General features: G+C 46.5%; 2 protein-coding genes and 2 non-coding genes across 4 annotated transcripts in view; all 4 read left to right on the top strand.

Moving 5' to 3' along the window:
- The first annotated feature begins 26 nt into the window (after positions 1 to 26).
- Positions 27 to 98, top strand: Pmar_PMAR013634. The gene has a single exon. It is a non-coding gene; the product is annotated as a tRNA-Pro (tRNA).
- Positions 99 to 2,068: 1,970 nt separating this feature from the next.
- Positions 2,069 to 2,140, top strand: Pmar_PMAR013632. Its single transcript has one exon. It is a non-coding gene; the product is annotated as a tRNA-His (tRNA).
- A 469-nt stretch (positions 2,141 to 2,609) lies between these two features.
- Positions 2,610 to 6,384, top strand: Pmar_PMAR013631 (hypothetical protein; the record flags this gene model as incomplete). The annotated part of the gene is made up of 12 exons (XM_002781897.1): positions 2,610 to 2,826; positions 2,876 to 3,039; positions 3,095 to 3,292; positions 3,344 to 3,462; positions 4,031 to 4,087; positions 4,847 to 5,027; positions 5,077 to 5,193; positions 5,245 to 5,325; positions 5,750 to 5,808; positions 5,854 to 5,955; positions 6,041 to 6,166; positions 6,357 to 6,384. 12 exons carry the CDS (start codon positions 2,610 to 2,612, stop codon positions 6,382 to 6,384), a joined length of 1,449 nt encoding a protein of 482 aa, XP_002781943.1.
- A 177-nt stretch (positions 6,385 to 6,561) lies between these two features.
- The window catches only part of Pmar_PMAR013630 (hypothetical protein), a gene marked incomplete at both ends in the record, with an annotated part of 10,263 nt that continues 1,631 nt past the window's right edge, over positions 6,562 to 15,193 (top strand). The window contains 24 exons of the mRNA XM_002781896.1: positions 6,562 to 6,636; positions 7,148 to 7,227; positions 7,276 to 7,380; positions 7,426 to 7,530; positions 7,755 to 7,876; positions 8,227 to 8,389; positions 8,808 to 8,880; positions 8,928 to 9,013; positions 9,369 to 9,515; positions 9,561 to 9,677; positions 9,999 to 10,114; positions 10,164 to 10,239; positions 10,735 to 10,857; positions 11,347 to 11,470; positions 11,512 to 11,673; positions 12,195 to 12,372; positions 12,396 to 12,462; positions 12,665 to 12,783; positions 13,270 to 13,352; positions 13,695 to 13,826; positions 13,876 to 14,017; positions 14,606 to 14,683; positions 14,913 to 15,030; positions 15,091 to 15,184. Of these exons, the coding sequence (XP_002781942.1) occupies positions 6,562 to 6,636; positions 7,148 to 7,227; positions 7,276 to 7,380; positions 7,426 to 7,530; positions 7,755 to 7,876; positions 8,227 to 8,389; positions 8,808 to 8,880; positions 8,928 to 9,013; positions 9,369 to 9,515; positions 9,561 to 9,677; positions 9,999 to 10,114; positions 10,164 to 10,239; positions 10,735 to 10,857; positions 11,347 to 11,470; positions 11,512 to 11,673; positions 12,195 to 12,372; positions 12,396 to 12,462; positions 12,665 to 12,783; positions 13,270 to 13,352; positions 13,695 to 13,826; positions 13,876 to 14,017; positions 14,606 to 14,683; positions 14,913 to 15,030; positions 15,091 to 15,184 (2,685 nt within the window). The remainder of the gene's footprint in view (positions 6,637 to 7,147; positions 7,228 to 7,275; positions 7,381 to 7,425; positions 7,531 to 7,754; positions 7,877 to 8,226; positions 8,390 to 8,807; positions 8,881 to 8,927; positions 9,014 to 9,368; positions 9,516 to 9,560; positions 9,678 to 9,998; positions 10,115 to 10,163; positions 10,240 to 10,734; positions 10,858 to 11,346; positions 11,471 to 11,511; positions 11,674 to 12,194; positions 12,373 to 12,395; positions 12,463 to 12,664; positions 12,784 to 13,269; positions 13,353 to 13,694; positions 13,827 to 13,875; positions 14,018 to 14,605; positions 14,684 to 14,912; positions 15,031 to 15,090; positions 15,185 to 15,193) is intronic.

Below are 15,193 nucleotides of genomic sequence, written 5' to 3'. Positions count from 1 at the left end.
CTCGAAAGTATGGGTGATATATAGGTGGCTGTGTGGTCTAGTGGTATGATTCTCGCTTAGGGTGCGAGAGGTCCCGAGTTCAATTCTCGGCACAGCCCTTATGTCAATTGCTTTATTCATCATCCTTGCATCGTTATCATCATCCGTAGCAGGTACTGGAGCGAAGCCTTTATCGACACCTTATCCCCTGACTCTTACCCATGGTCAATAGGCAAAGGCTTCGCGTGGGTCACCGTGGTAGGTCGGATTCCCCCACATGCATTATCATCTACGCATCTTCAGTAGGTCGGCCAGGACTTCCCTTACATGTATCCACCGCTGAATTGTTCATTCTATGCTGGAGTCCAGCGTGCCATGACCACGGTCTTATTGAACAGTACACACGCCCAAGTGCAGTTGCAGTCCCCAGGGTACCTTCGCTGACTTCACTGAAGTACTGTGCGCCTCAATTCTCGTTTCTTGGCAGGTTCCCTGTTGTGATAGACCCGCTTGAGCTCCGCTGTTGGGAATCTAACGAGCTGGTCTCGGCTGCAGGAGTACCAACAGCAGTGTTCACTTGGATGACCATCCCGACGGTCGAACGAACATCTCCTGGTGAACGCGGCACGGTCTTGTGAAGGCGATTGTGATCCAGATACTGTTATGTTTGGGAGTGGTGTGAATGTCACGATGGTTGGGAAGAACTTCTCGACCTCGGAAGACTTTTCTTGTATGTTCGATGGAAGGCAAGGACACGAGGCTTCTCCCTTGTTACAGCAGTACTTGTCTCAGGTATATCGTTGAAGCTTTGTTCTTGAACACATCTGCATGTGAGTGCCAACTCCCAATGGGGGTAGGCTCTGGCCCTGAATACGGACGAGGAACTATCACGGTATCGCTGGACAAGGTAAGAGGTCTGACTGTTGTGTGTCCTGTGGAGGGCTCGGCACAGGTACATTGGGCGGCTCCTATTGGTATTGCGATAGTGTATGAGTCAGAGTCGCCACCCCCAGCTGTAGTTCTACCTCCAGTATGGCCTCAAGTAGTATATGAGCGTCCTATCATCGGGCTTCATGTCCTACTAATCAGGCCTCGGAGACTATTCGTGCGCCGTATAATCAAACGAGCTCTAATATAAGTGGTCTACAGATGTACAAGGCGAGCATTCTGGCAAGCAATCTCCAGCCGACTTTGATTAACTCGACTAGCATCCTTCCCATGTTGTATAGCAGTTGGGTGATTAACATCTCGGAGTACCCGGTTGTCCGCTGTGAGCCGTCCATGGGACTCGTTGATGGCAATACTACGGTGCATTTGTATACATCGAAAGGGAGTGGCTTTCCGGGCAGAGCTGATTTCCTTATTGTCTGTCGCTTTGGTGGTATATCTACTCCCGGGAGGTGGAATGCAACCTATCGGACCATCGATTGCGAGACCCCGCTCGTGTCTACTACAGGACCGCGCAACGTTCAGGTAGGAGCCGCACGTGGTCATTGCTTCCTTCGTATGCACTGAGTCAGGTGAGCATGGACGCGGGCCTGACATTTTCTTCGATCAGCGACTCAACTGCGACATTTTACTATCATCGATATCCTGAGTTCAGCCTTATATATCCCCCAGTTGGTTCCGTGGTTGGTGGCGAATCGGTGGTGGTATCGGGCAGTCACTTCCCGAACGTCTCTACTACGGTGATCTGTCGATGGAATGAGACAGTGGTCGTGATGGGCCGCCTCGATTGGGGAACGTCTACTTTCCGCTGCGGGGTGCCCTCGAAGTTCCGTATTAGACCTTTCTCGCCCACTGAGGCTGATGAGCCGGGAACTCCATTGGCTCTGGAAGTGTCTTTCTCGAGGGCCCCAGTGGCATTCTACAGCGTACAAACGTCCGTTGGATTCAGTCAGTACGGCTTGATATCTCCACAAGAGGCTTATTACGTGCTGTCCCCGAAACAGACCCTGGCTTCTTTTGGCGGGGCCAACATAACCATTCGAGGAACCAACTTCGTCACAGGTCTTCCAGAAGGATTTGCATTATGCAGGTGAGCTAGGTGGCACCTGCTTATAATCGTACGTTGACTTGGTTTTGTCGAGTCGCTATCGTCTAGTGGTTAGGACGTCACGTTGTGGCCGTGACAACCCCGGTTCAAATCCGGGTAGTGACTTTTTTGCCGTCTTATGATATTTCGTTCAGGTTTGGGACCATTGAAGTACTAGCACATGTAACTAACTCGACATCCCTGTGGTGTTTGGCACCCTCTTTAGCAGAAGTGAGCGGACCCCTGAGTCGAATTATCCCCATCTCATCTCAGATTGACCCTATTGCCACTGCACCCGCAGATGTGTTTGTACAACTCTCGTTCGATCTGGGCTACAGCTATTCCCCGATACGAGTGAATTACCTGATCATTTGAGCCCCATTCCGGAAGCTTTCTCTAATCAGGCGACATTTTCGTATGTCGGCGACTTTGTCGTTGAGGCGCTATTGCCTGATATGGCTATGTCCGCTGGGGGTACTTCAATTCTCATCACTGGTAGCAGATTCACCGACTCGCCCGGTCTCGGGTGCAAATTCGGCAACGGCACAGTACCGGCGAACTTCGTATCCTCACGGGTCGGTTATTTAATCCCGACATGTGTGTACCTCCCAATGAGAAAGCCTTTCGCATTCAGATGATGCAATGCACAACTCCGCCTCTAGTGGTAGGAGTTCACCCCTTGCTGTTGACTCTCGATGGGATACACTACGTCTCTACCGGCAAGAATATTACAGTACTGCCTCCTCCTACGCTTGAGAGTCTTCATCCTACACGGGGGTACTTCAGTGGTGGGACTGAGGTTCTGATTGACGGTCAGATCGCTGCGATTCGGGTGCATCTCGAACGTACACTCTCGTTCAGGAACTAACCTTTTGAACACGATCGAGTTACAGTGCCGGTTTGGCCAGGCCGCACTGCCAGCGAAAGACTGGTTGAACACGGAGCGAGTTGAATGTGTCGTGCCTCTTTGTGATGATGCCATGGGAGGAGATCCTCGGGGAGACGCTTGCGAGGGTACCGTACAGGTAAGTGAACGCCTGTCAGAAACGCATTTGTTTTAACACTCTACGTGGTGGTCAGGTTATGCTGTCATTCGACGGTAAGGATTTCTTCGGCAATCTCACTTATGAATACGCCCGACGGCAAAGGGTCTTGGACGTCCTCCCTTTCCCAGCGTGGAGGTGGGATGAGTCAACGAATGTGACTCTGGTCGGCTCTGGTCTGAGTTGGCCAGTATACTGCCGTTGGCTCGATCTGACTATCACTCAGGCGCTGGAGGTGAGCACCATCGATCTTGCCTGGTGAGGTCGATGAGTGTTGATATTGTAGGTTGGTACATACACTGATCCGGCAATTCCCGCCGCCGACTCGTATGCAGTTTGCATCGCTCCGCTGTTGCCAGAGGAGCGTCGGCTCACGAATGGCGTCGAGATTGATAGCCTCCTAGGGTGGGTCAGTCCACTGAGCCAATTGCGCTATTTATTTACTGTTCATGGACAAGGTGGGCAATGCAGGTATTTGGAAGTATCAGCGAACAGCATAGACTTTACGAGAGATAGGACTCAGTGGTTGTTTTATTCGCCTCCGATCGTCACCAGCATCACCCCTTCTACTGTAGGTCTACATGGAGAAGGGGACTCTCTTGGTCTGTGATGTGAATAGATCAATCGTTCCGTGGGGAATCGTTTATTGTATCTTTGCGAGGTCTGGCTAGGTCATGCTTTAGTCTGCGGGGGAAAGCCTCCTCCAGCGGGTAGCTCCTTGGGGTTTCTGATTTATCCTTACAACTCGTGTAATTGGACAGTGTGGGAAAGTATGCGCATGGTCAACTACATGTTGTTGGCAATATGAATATTTGGAGGAAAATTTGGGAAACTCTCATTCGTTTCTGTACATTGCGCAAGTCCAATTCGTGTGTGAACTGTCATAACTAGGAGGTAACTCCGCAGCTCAGGAAAGGGAAACACACTCTGTAGTTTGGAAACAAATTCAGTTATAAATCCTCATTATCCTCAGATCTGGCACAACCTTACCCTGCAAGGGAGTCTTCTCATTCACGGTAGTCACTTCCGAGTGATAGTCTCTGGAGAAGTCGTGTGCAAATGGTGGTAAGCAAGGCGACTTTTGTACCAGTGTTGGAGTAGGGATATATGTTCGCTTTCCTCACCTGAGCTCAGGAGTTTCCTATACAGTGTTGGAGTAGGAATATATGTTCGTTTTCCTCACCTGAGCTCAGGAGTTTTCTATACGGTGTTGGAGTAGGAATATATGTTCGCTTCCCTCAGCTGAGCTCAGGAGTTTCCTATACAGTGTTGGAGTAGGAATATATGTTCGCTTTCCTCAGCTGAGCTCAGGAGTTTTCTATACGGTGTTGGAGTAGGAATATATGTTCGCTTTCCTCAGCTGAGCTCAGAAGAGTTTCCTATACAGTGTTGGAGTAGGAATATATGTTCGCTTTCCTCAGCTGAGCTCAGGAGTTTCCTATACAGTGTTGGAGTAGGAATATATGTTCGCTTTCCTCAGCTGAGCTCAGAAGAGTTTCCTATACAGTGTTGGAGTAGGAATATATGTTCGCTTTCCTCAGCTGAGCTCAGAAGAGTTTCCTATACAGTGTTGGAGTAGGAATATATGTTTGCTTTCCTCAGCTGAGCTTAGGAGCTTCCTCACTAACTATAAGAGTTTATATACGAATCGGAACAGAAATGTATAGAAACCAATGAGAATTGCCCAAAATTTCCTCACAATTTTCATATTGTCATCAACACATGTGCATAGTTTTCCACGATGCTTTTTACATTCCTCCATTGGTGAGTTACGTCATTTCCCCACAAGGTACGATGCAGCTGGGCAAGCACCTGAGATCGTCGTCGCTTCGTATCTCTCACGAGATGCCCTGCGTTGTAAGCCGTTGAACCCTCCCATCTCGCATTTCGAGGGGACGGGAGTGAGCGAAGTTAAAGTTGAGGTTGGCCTTACTCCAGAAGCCTACTCTGATTCTAATAAAACTGTCCTGGTGGGTTGCTGCTGCCTCTACTACTAGTGTTGTGATGATCGTGGTTTAGACAACTACTCGACCACATATAGCAGAGATTTCACAGGCCTCGGGACCGTTTTTGGGAGGTAACCTCATTACCTTGCATGGGACTGGTTTTCAGTATATCAACGCCACTGGTGCAGAAGTAGGTCTGCATTTTCGGTGGTAGGAAGGATTGTATACTTATGTTTATTAGGAGGTTCACTCACTCTACGTCATCATTGGTGACACGCCTGTTCGGGCGGAAGCGGCTCTCGTGAATGACACGATGGTCACGGTACGGTTACCGGCAGTGCCACACTTTATACTTCCTCCCACTAGGCTTGATATCAGCCTTACTCACAATCTGCAGGTGAGCTTGCCTTGATCGTTGTGGCCTGTTTAGGGGTCTCGACCCTTTTTCTGAACTCTAGTTGTACTGAATTGTTCCTGGTAGTCATAACAGTGCGAACCCAACAGTTATGCATATCTAGATTTAGAGAGTATGGTTGTAGACTACGTAACGCTTCTAAAACGTTGGTGTCAATCGATTCATATTGTTATCATGTTGATATTACTCAAAGTTGACTTTCGAACTCCCGAGAACTGCAGGCGTTGGAAATATTACTTTGCATAACGACTCGCTTCACACTGTAGTTGGATATTCGTGAAATAATCGAAATCTGAGATCGTACTGGGATTTAGCTCATGTAACTGTTCAGGATCGGTTGTTCACAGGCTTGTTGGAATTGGGAGGTAGGGAACCGGAAATTCTCAAGGAGTAAGTGTGGACTATTGTGGGGTATTTTCCTCTCCTTTTGGTCAGATATGCGTACGTTGATGTGCCTATTGGGACGTATTACCGGCCAGAGGTTCATCAGGATGGTGTACCGACGGCGTGCCCGGTGGGGCACTTCTGCAAAGGAGGGTATGCGCGAAACCTTACCGTTTCTCCGACAGCGCCACAGTGAGAGAAGGCGTGTTGTGATTTGTGGAAGAAATTTTGAGTGTAGATTTGCTACTCCTTGTGCGGCGGGTTACTACCAGAATCTTACTGGCAATTGGACTTGCGAGATCTGCCCGGTCGGAGCACAGTGTGGAGTCAACGCTGCTAGAGCTCCGGAGAGATGCCCTCAAGGGTAAGGGGCGCCCTCTGTCGTGAATGGTATGCTCTACCAGATACGTTTGTTGGGATAAAGAAGGTAACGACCAGGAAATACCACTATGCTCGGCCGGTTTAGTATGTGTGGAAACTCATGCTACTGCGAGGCCTGTCGAGGTCAACTGCTCGGCTGGTTTACGTTCTGTTAGCATTATATTGCTGTTCAGATACAAGGAGTTCGGCGGCGAAGACTGAGTGAGCATCGCAGACTGGTGGAACTGCCGGTCTCAGTAGAGACCATAGACTGCCCTGAAGGCTTCTATTGCCCCCCTGGGGTTGTGGGTATGAGGACAGCAGACGGCGATATCATAATTAGCGATAACGTGAGGAAATCTAAGGCTCTTCTATTGCTATTGTTTTTAAGATTCCCGCATGCTCGATTCCTGGAATACTGTGTATGGGAGGGTCGACGGTCCCATTGGCATTGGAGGCAGCGGTCACGGATGGGTATTATGTTAGCGAGAATAGTAGTCGGCTGTTGCCCTGTGCTGTGGGGTAAGTACTGGTTGAGAACTATCACACAGCTAGGTTGACGATCGGATTTTCTCAGGTTTTCATGTTCGACGACTCGGTCAGTAGGAGGGTACCCACAGCCGTGCCCCTCTGGTACGTACCAACCCTCGGCAGGCAGCTCCCTTTGTAGCACGTGTACTGCTGGTGAGAATTGGGAAGCGAATATTAGTGTGTGAATACAGTGCGAACCATAGAGTTATGCATATCTAGATTTAGAGAGTATGGTTGTAGACTACGTAACGCTTCTAAAACGTTGGTGTCAATCGATTCACATTTTTATCATGTTGGTATTATTACTCAAAGTTGACTTTCGAACTCCTGAGAAGGTATCACTTCCCATAACGGGTTGGTTCATATTGTAGGTACTATATGTGCTTTTGAAGGGTCGGCTTTTCCGAGTCTATGTCCGGCCGGTCGAGTATGTGCATATGCTGGTCGGTCGCAGCCTAGTTACATGTGTCCAGCCGGAAGCTATTGCCTACCAGGGGTGTTAACTCTGAACACACTCGCTGGTATTGATGCATTGTAAGTTGCAGTAGAGCGTGTAGGATTGATGGTGATGGGGGTGGCCAGATATCTTCCCGTTATATGTGGCAACGGTACGTACTGCATGCCTGGTACGACGACAGGGGTGGTTGATGACTTGGACCCAACAGCGCCACGGAAATGTGTGGAAGGGTAGTGTGTGCCTAGTGACTGATGGTGGCGTTACGCTGTTGGTAGATACTTTTGTAGAGCGAATGAGACTACCTATAGGGGCCAGGGGGAGTGCCCTGTGGGGCACTACTGTGTGCGGGCTAGTCTGGAGCCTGTGTTAGCTCCTAAAGGGTAAGCATCTATGATGATGATCATGCTTATGTGACTATCGAGCTCAACCAGGAACCTATAATGTTCCCGGGGGAACTCACTTTGAATTTTCTACGTATGGCTAGGAGCGCATTCTTCGAACAGTTTCCAATGTAAATGTCATCATCACATTAGGAACATTTTTTCGTTGTTATCCAACCCTTAGGGGCATAATATCTCAAAATTGCATAAGTCTCTGAGCTCAGCTACTTTGTGGACTACACTGGTGCATATACGCCTTCTAAGTGCAAGCCTGGCACGTACCAGGATGAGATAGGGCAGGTGAGCTGTAAGGCCTGTCCAGACGGTCATGAGTGCACACTGGATGGTAAGGATGGGGAGGGATCAGCATCATGACCTGTTGTAAATCTTGTCTGTGGATCGACTCAGTGATTTATAGTGAGTATTTTTCATGCAAGGTTTTACAGTGTGAACCAAACCGTTATGTAGAGTAATATTTTCAACGCCTTCAACTTTTGTGAGTTCGAGAGTCAACTTTGAGTAATATCAACATGCTAACAATGTGAATCGATTGACGCCAACGTTTTAGAAGCGTTACGGAGTCTACAACCATACTCTCTAAATGTAGATATGCATAACTGTTTGGTTCGCACAATAGATCCATCGTGAGCGCTATTGCACTCAGAATTTTGCGAGGATTCGTGTCGTGGCGTATAGGTACCTGGGAGCCAGTGGCATGCAGACCTGGAACATACCGGTCTATTGGAGATCCTAGTTTTGCTGAGGAGGACAACATATTCTGCCACCCATGCCCGCAAGGGACGTGGAACTACCGAGGGCAGCTGATCAGCGAGCTCATGTGCGAGAACTGTCCGAGCCGGTAAGTGGCTTGGGGGTTCCCGATGAGTTCTTTGTTTGTCATTATGGATGCCGCTCTTACTAATAATGACGCGTCCTAGCAAACAGGCGTCGATATCTTCAAATAGTCGAGACCTCAAACACAGCATTCATACTTGCCGAATTCCGACCAAACTGGGAGGAGGCGAATTGATTCTGGCTATGTCTCGGCAATTATACTCTCCTGCTGCATTGCTAGCTTCCTCTCATAGGGCTGTAGCTGTATTGGAGTTTAAGGCGTTAAAGAGTGTGTTATACTCCATGTAAAGTATACGACGTGTATATTTCTGCGACCGATAACACAACCGTTCTCTGCGAAGTGAATTGTGAAAATATTTTTTCACTAGTGTTTTTCATATCACGGGTGGAAACTTCATTAATGTCATTTATATTTTGTATAGGTACGTATGTGCCAGGGAAGGCCTCACTGTATTCGCCCCGAAAGAGCAAACTGATTGCACTCCGAATGAGGACGTGAGTTGAGACCGAATCGAGTGGTCGTTGGCCTGTCCGCTTCTCAGGGCGTCTCGTTGTGCTATGAGCTCTCACAGGCGAATGATTGTCCGGAAGGTTTTGCATGCGGCGATTCTACCACGTCATACACACAGTAGTGTTTATCACGGTCTACAGTTTTATCTTATCCTTGATACTTACAACATACTAGTGACAAAATCTCTTTTACTGTATCATTATGATGAAATTTTGGATAAATCTATCTATAATTATAGTGCGAACCGAACAGTTATGCATATCTTAGTTCTCTCTAATTAGAGAGTATGGTTGTAGACTACGGAACGCTTCTAAAACGTTGGTGTCAGTCGATTCACATTGTTATCATGTTGATATTACTCGAGTTGACTTTCGAAATATCAAAAATTGTAGGTGTTGAATATATTACTTTGCATCACGGTTTGGTTCACACTGGATATGCCATGTATTTTTTCTAATAATAATATTTGTAGATACGACTACCCGTGTGAAGCGGGCTACTACTGCAAGACGCTGACAGCACTGCATGAGATGAGGTTCTTACTCTGTCCCCCGGGCTTCTACTGTAAGCAAGCTACGGGGGCCAGCAAAAAGGAAGCCAACACTTGCCCTACAAACTGGTTCGATGCGGAGAACATCGAATTCAATTTCAAAATAATATTTAGGTATTGTCCTGAAGGAACTAGCGGCGTAGATATCACTACCGACATGGGAGTTGTCTTGGAATTGAGAAACGTTCAGTCTTGGATGGTAGTAGATAATGAAGGAAATTTCGTGCCCAAGTGAGTGCGATGCTGAGATACTGCTGTGAGTTGCTGTATATGAGCGACAGATACGTGCAACAGAGCGATCCGGACACAGGGTCAATTTGCAGACGATGCAGTGACGAGACATTCGTGAGCTCTTAGAAGGTTGAGACTAATATTAGAATGCTCTTGTTGCCAGTGTGGGGGAATGTGCGCATAGTCAACTACGTATGGTGGCGAAAAAATGAAAATTCTGAGGAAATTTAGGAAAATTTTTTTACTTTTTCTTATACATTCCTAGCCGAATTCGTATGTCATCTCCTATAATTAATGAGGAAATTCTTGACATGAGCTCAGGCAGGTGCCACCCTTTTCTGTGAACGCCTCGGGGTGTGCCCCATGTGGTGTGCTGGAGTCGGGCGGTGATGTGTGGGTAGTTAATACGGAGTGGACCACTTTGAAATGCCCTGAAGGTGGCTGTTGATATTCCGATGTCATTCATGGGAGGTTATTCGCATTCAGGCACTTCATCAATTTGGGAATCAACAAAGCCGGAGGATTGCAAACCGATTGGAGTTGTTATTGCCGTTGTGAATCTGTGAGAGATAGCTATTCTTGGGGTTAGCTTAGCGACTCGATGAGAGTCGCTAACAAGTAGTCCTTTGCCTATAATCACCACAGTGGAGTTTCACCTGTTTTACGCGGAAAAGCGCGATACTCGAGTTATGCCGTGGTCGTGAAATATGTTTTTCACTAGTGTTTTTCATATCACGGGTGAAACTCCGGTAATGAGTATTATAGTGATCATAATGATTACGCTAGGCTAGCAAGGAAGATAAGTGTCATAGGAAACTAAGAGTTAGGATGAACACTTGTGAACAACATTTCCTCACTGTAGTGGGAAGTTTCATAATGAAAATTCCCACTATGAGGAAATATTGTTAATGAAAGTTTCACTATCCCGTGGAATTACGCTATGCAACGGTAAGAAGTTGAGGAAAGAAGAAATATTCGCAGAGCAGACTGTGTACGATTCACTTGCTGCACTGTGGGTCGGGGATTCGCCCATGGTCATTATGGTAGCTGTTCGTAGTTATGCTAACGATACCGTAACGTATCCTGGAACTGGGGAGGAAGTTGCACTATGGGACCCTGAGAGAGAGGTTAAGTGGATGGATAGCACTTCGACGGAATATCAATTGAAAACGGCATATAGGTGAGCATTCTTGGGCAGTGTTAGAGTAGGAATATATATTCGCGCTCCATAGTTGAGCTCGGGAGTTTTTTTACTAATTATTAGAGTTTATATACGAGTCAGGGTAGAAGTGTACAGAAACCTCGAAATTTCCATATTGTCGCCGACACACGTAGTTGACAATATGCGTATTTTCCCATACTGGCCTTGCGTAGCCTTATTTAAGACTACAGTGTGAACCAAACCGTTATGCAAAGTGATATTTTCAACACCTTCAATTTTTGGGAGTTCGAAGGTCAACTCGAGTAATATCAACATGATAACAATGTGAATCGATTGACACCAACGTTTTAGAAGCATTCCGTATTCTATAACCATACTCTCTAAATCTAGATATGCATAACTGTTTGGTTCGCACTATAAAGTTCCGCTGCCGATAGGGAACTCACAAGGCTGATTGGTTTCGTATAGTCCAGCGTGTGTTCACAGGAGGGGGAATTATTGTATCAGATACGGAGAGCCAATAAGCGAGGACGATGAGACTATAGTTCAGTTCATTGGCTTCGACCAACGAAGAGATACGGATAGGAGTGTTTTCCACTTTACCAACCTCAAGCTTAACGCTTTTGACATTGTGAGCTCGGGAGGAGCCCTTCCTTGTATGGTCCTGGTCAGGTGCATGTCTATTTGGAATTCTCTAAGATAGTCTCTGGCACAAGGCTGAGTACTAGCCAGAGTAGCGGCCATTATCATATAGTTATATCGTCGAATAAGCTGAGCCCCTTGCAGCAGGAGAAGGGCTATGAACTTCCTAACCATTTGGAGGAGAGCGATGGCGTAGGAAATGTGTTGGGATAGTTACCAGTTGAATGTGTGGGCGACAATATGGAAATTTCGGGGATTTTTTTGGGGAAGTTCTCAACGGTTTCTGTACACGTCTATCCTCCTGAGTCGTATATAAACTCCCGTAATTAGTACGGGAACTCTTTAGCTGAGGAAAGCGAACATATATATTCCAACACGTCACAATTCTATCTGTGGTTTACCGGTATTGACAGCGCTGTGTTATGCAGGGTGTGTACATTCTGGATCCTACTTCTAAAAAAGTTTAATTTTTCCCGAAAAATATTTACCAAAAATTTGTGTACAGAGGTTGGTTTTTCTACAGAACGACTTTGAAGCAAAAAATTTCTGAATATGAGGCTCTCTTCAATAGTGATATTGCAGGAAATCTGTCCGCGAAAATTTTCGGAAAAAAATAATTGCATTTTTTTGCAAGTGTCCGACCCCGGTATTGAACCTGCGCCCTTTGTAATTAGTTCGATGAAGAATTCTTGGCGAGCTGGTTGTCATTTTAGGAACTGTTCCGGGACTTTGAACTGAAGTTGCTGGCCTTGGAAGAAGACGTTGTGTTCAACATTTCCCTCAATCTCTTACATGGTAGCCATCTGGAGAATCTGCACTACTTCAACGAGACAGTTAGAATGGATATAATGCGACCAAATAGGGCACACTGGGGTAAACACGCGGCTTCGTGTGAGCCTGAGAATTATCGTCAGGGTTGCCGAAGACTTTCCTGGCTATTCTTAATAGGGAGTTGCTCAGTGCGAAAGGCTATGAACTCCCGTGAGTCTTCCACCTGTCAAAGGGATGTGTATAGTGCGTATGCAAGTTTGAGAAATGTGTGTTATTTTCCGAGCTTAGTAAGAATCGATCTGAAGCTATATTGCATGAACAATGTAAACCTTGCTATGAACATGTGATGAACCATTAAGGACTGGGATAGCGACAACTTGTTCACTTTCATGAATCTTGATACCCACTGTAGATATAACATGCCTCCGGGACTGGCCGACACTCCTGGGGATCCAAGCATGGTTGTGGATATGGCCAACGAGAAGGACATCACGGAGGATCGGACAATAGCAAGCACTCAAATGCCAGGAGGTCAGGCCTGCCGTACAGCGCAAGAGTTCGGGAAAACATGAACGTGGTCAACTTCATGTGTCAGTGTCCATGTAAAAAATTTTGGTACATTTTCACCGGTTTCTGATCTCGCATATTGAGGAAACTCTTCTGAGCTGAGCTGAGATAGTGTGGGAAAATTTGCACATGCTCGACGGCGTATGATTGTGACAACATAGAAAATTTTCAGGAAATTTCTGAAAAATTCTGCCGAGTCTTTATTCGTACGAGCTCAGGTAGAAGTGTATAGGAACTAAGCAGAATTTCCCAAAATTTTCCTCAGAATTCCCATAACCACGTAGTTGACCATACTTTCCCACACTGAGCTGAAGAAAGCAAACATATATTCCTGAGCGGAAAGGCATGCGTAGCTTTCAGGTACATTTTGGAATGTTATGGAAATCGAGACTGTAGCTCTACCGTGGCTGCCGTTCTTTTCGAGTTGTGATTATTTCGATAGTCACATAGTCATTTGGGATCTTCTGGAGAACCCAGACAAACCAGTTGAGGCGGGAAACTGCAAAATACCAAATAAAGAGGACGTTAAACCGGTGAGATTGGCGCCTGTCTGTGTAGGGGATAGTTGTTATCACGACGAATCAACTCACAGAGAGCAGGGACCTATGGAACTCTCAGAAAGAATGCTCTCTAGGGTTTGATAACAATAAGGGAAATGTTGTTACTGTGATGGTATTTACACGGGAAACTGATTGAAGAATGTTTTCCTAGCCATACGTGGAAAATTCAAAGTGAGTTCCCCTTCAAGGGCATCACAGATTCCTGAATGATTCCCTATCACGGGGTCATTGAGGGCACTTAGTCCTCAATTTTGTCTTGTACGCATCAGTGTAGTTACTTAGGCTAGGTTAGCATAAGGGATAGTTGGGTTTCAGGTGCCGCCACTGTTCATAGATCTGTCTACTTTGGAAGTAACGATGGAAGCCAACTCGGATGAATGCAGTCTGATCATACCCTGCCGATATGAAGATCCTATGGTGAACCATTTGAATACTCCCTGGATGTCGGTAGGTTGGTAGAGTAACCGGCTTCTGGTCACTTAGAGGTTATTGGTAGATTGAGGAAGAGACGAAGCTTTACTACCTCACTAGAGACCCGAGATCATTCGAGGACTTTGCACGCGGAGGAGATCTTTTTGATTCTCTGGTTGGCACTGATAATCTAGTTGGTGTTACGTTGGCATCAGCAGAGCGAGAAGGTAGGGAGAGACTGTGAGGGACAGTGTTGGAGTAGGAATATATGTTCGCTTTTCTCAGCTGAGCTCAGGAGTTTCCTATACAGTGTTGGAGTAGGAATATATGTTCGCTTTTCTCAGCTGAGCTCAGGAGTTTCCTATACAGTGTTGGAGTAGGAATATATGTTCGCTTTTCTCAGCTGAGCTCAGGAGTTTCCTATACAGTGTTGGAGTAGGAATATATGTTCGCTTTTCTCAGCTGAGCTCAGGAGTTTCCTATACAGTGTTGGAGTAGGAATATATGTTCGCTTTTCTCAGCTGAGCTCAGGAGTTTCCTATACAGTGTTGGAGTAGGAATATATGTTCGCTTTTCTCAGCTGAGCTCAGGAGTTTCCTATACAGTGTTGGAGTAGGAATATATGTTCGCTTTTCTCAGCTGAGCTCAGGAATTTGCTCAAATTTTTCGAATTCGAGTGAAAGTGTACAAAAACCAATGATCATCCCTCGGAATTTCCTCAGAATTTCCATTTTCTCACCGTCACATGTAGTTGACCATGTGTAATATCTCCAACACTGGTGAGGGTGGGGTTGAAGGTCTTGATAAATTTTCAGGGATGTACCCTCGCAGTGTGGCCTTCAGTATAGCCTACATGCAGGACGGGACGGAGGTGAAGAAAATCGTTGAAGCGGGTACGTCGGGGTGTGATACTTGCAGTATTGGAATATATGTTCGCTTTTCTCACGCTGAGCTCACGAGTTTCCTGACTAATTGTAGGAGTTCACATGAGAACCAGGGTAGAAGTGCACAGAAGCCAACGCGAATTTCCTCGGAATTTTCATATTGTCACCGACACATGTGGTTGGTCATGTGCATATTTCCCCGTACTTTCTTATGGCGGTTTATTACTTCTGGTGGTAGGCATTGAATTGAGCGATTTCGATGATGATTACCGCCGACTTGATTACAACTTGACGATCGAATACAAGCCCATGGTTTGGTCGGAGTTAATGAATGCGTTCCAACTTCCCCTGTCAGTGTGAGTGAGAGCTCTCATGCGAGAAGTCGTTTGAATAGACTGTCGCTGAGGTCTTCATAGATACTGTGTATTATTTGCCCTTATCGGTGCCGCTGCGGTGGTCGTCACCTGGCTTTCTTGGCTGGTTATGCGTATTGGAGTGAAGCGCGTACAGGTAGGCGGC

This window comes from Perkinsus marinus (assembly GCF_000006405.1).
Source record: "Perkinsus marinus ATCC 50983 genomic scaffold scf_1104296941026, whole genome shotgun sequence".
Classification (NCBI taxonomy): Eukaryota; Perkinsozoa; order Perkinsida; family Perkinsidae; genus Perkinsus; species Perkinsus marinus.
This window is presented reverse-complemented; position numbering and strand designations above follow the sequence as displayed.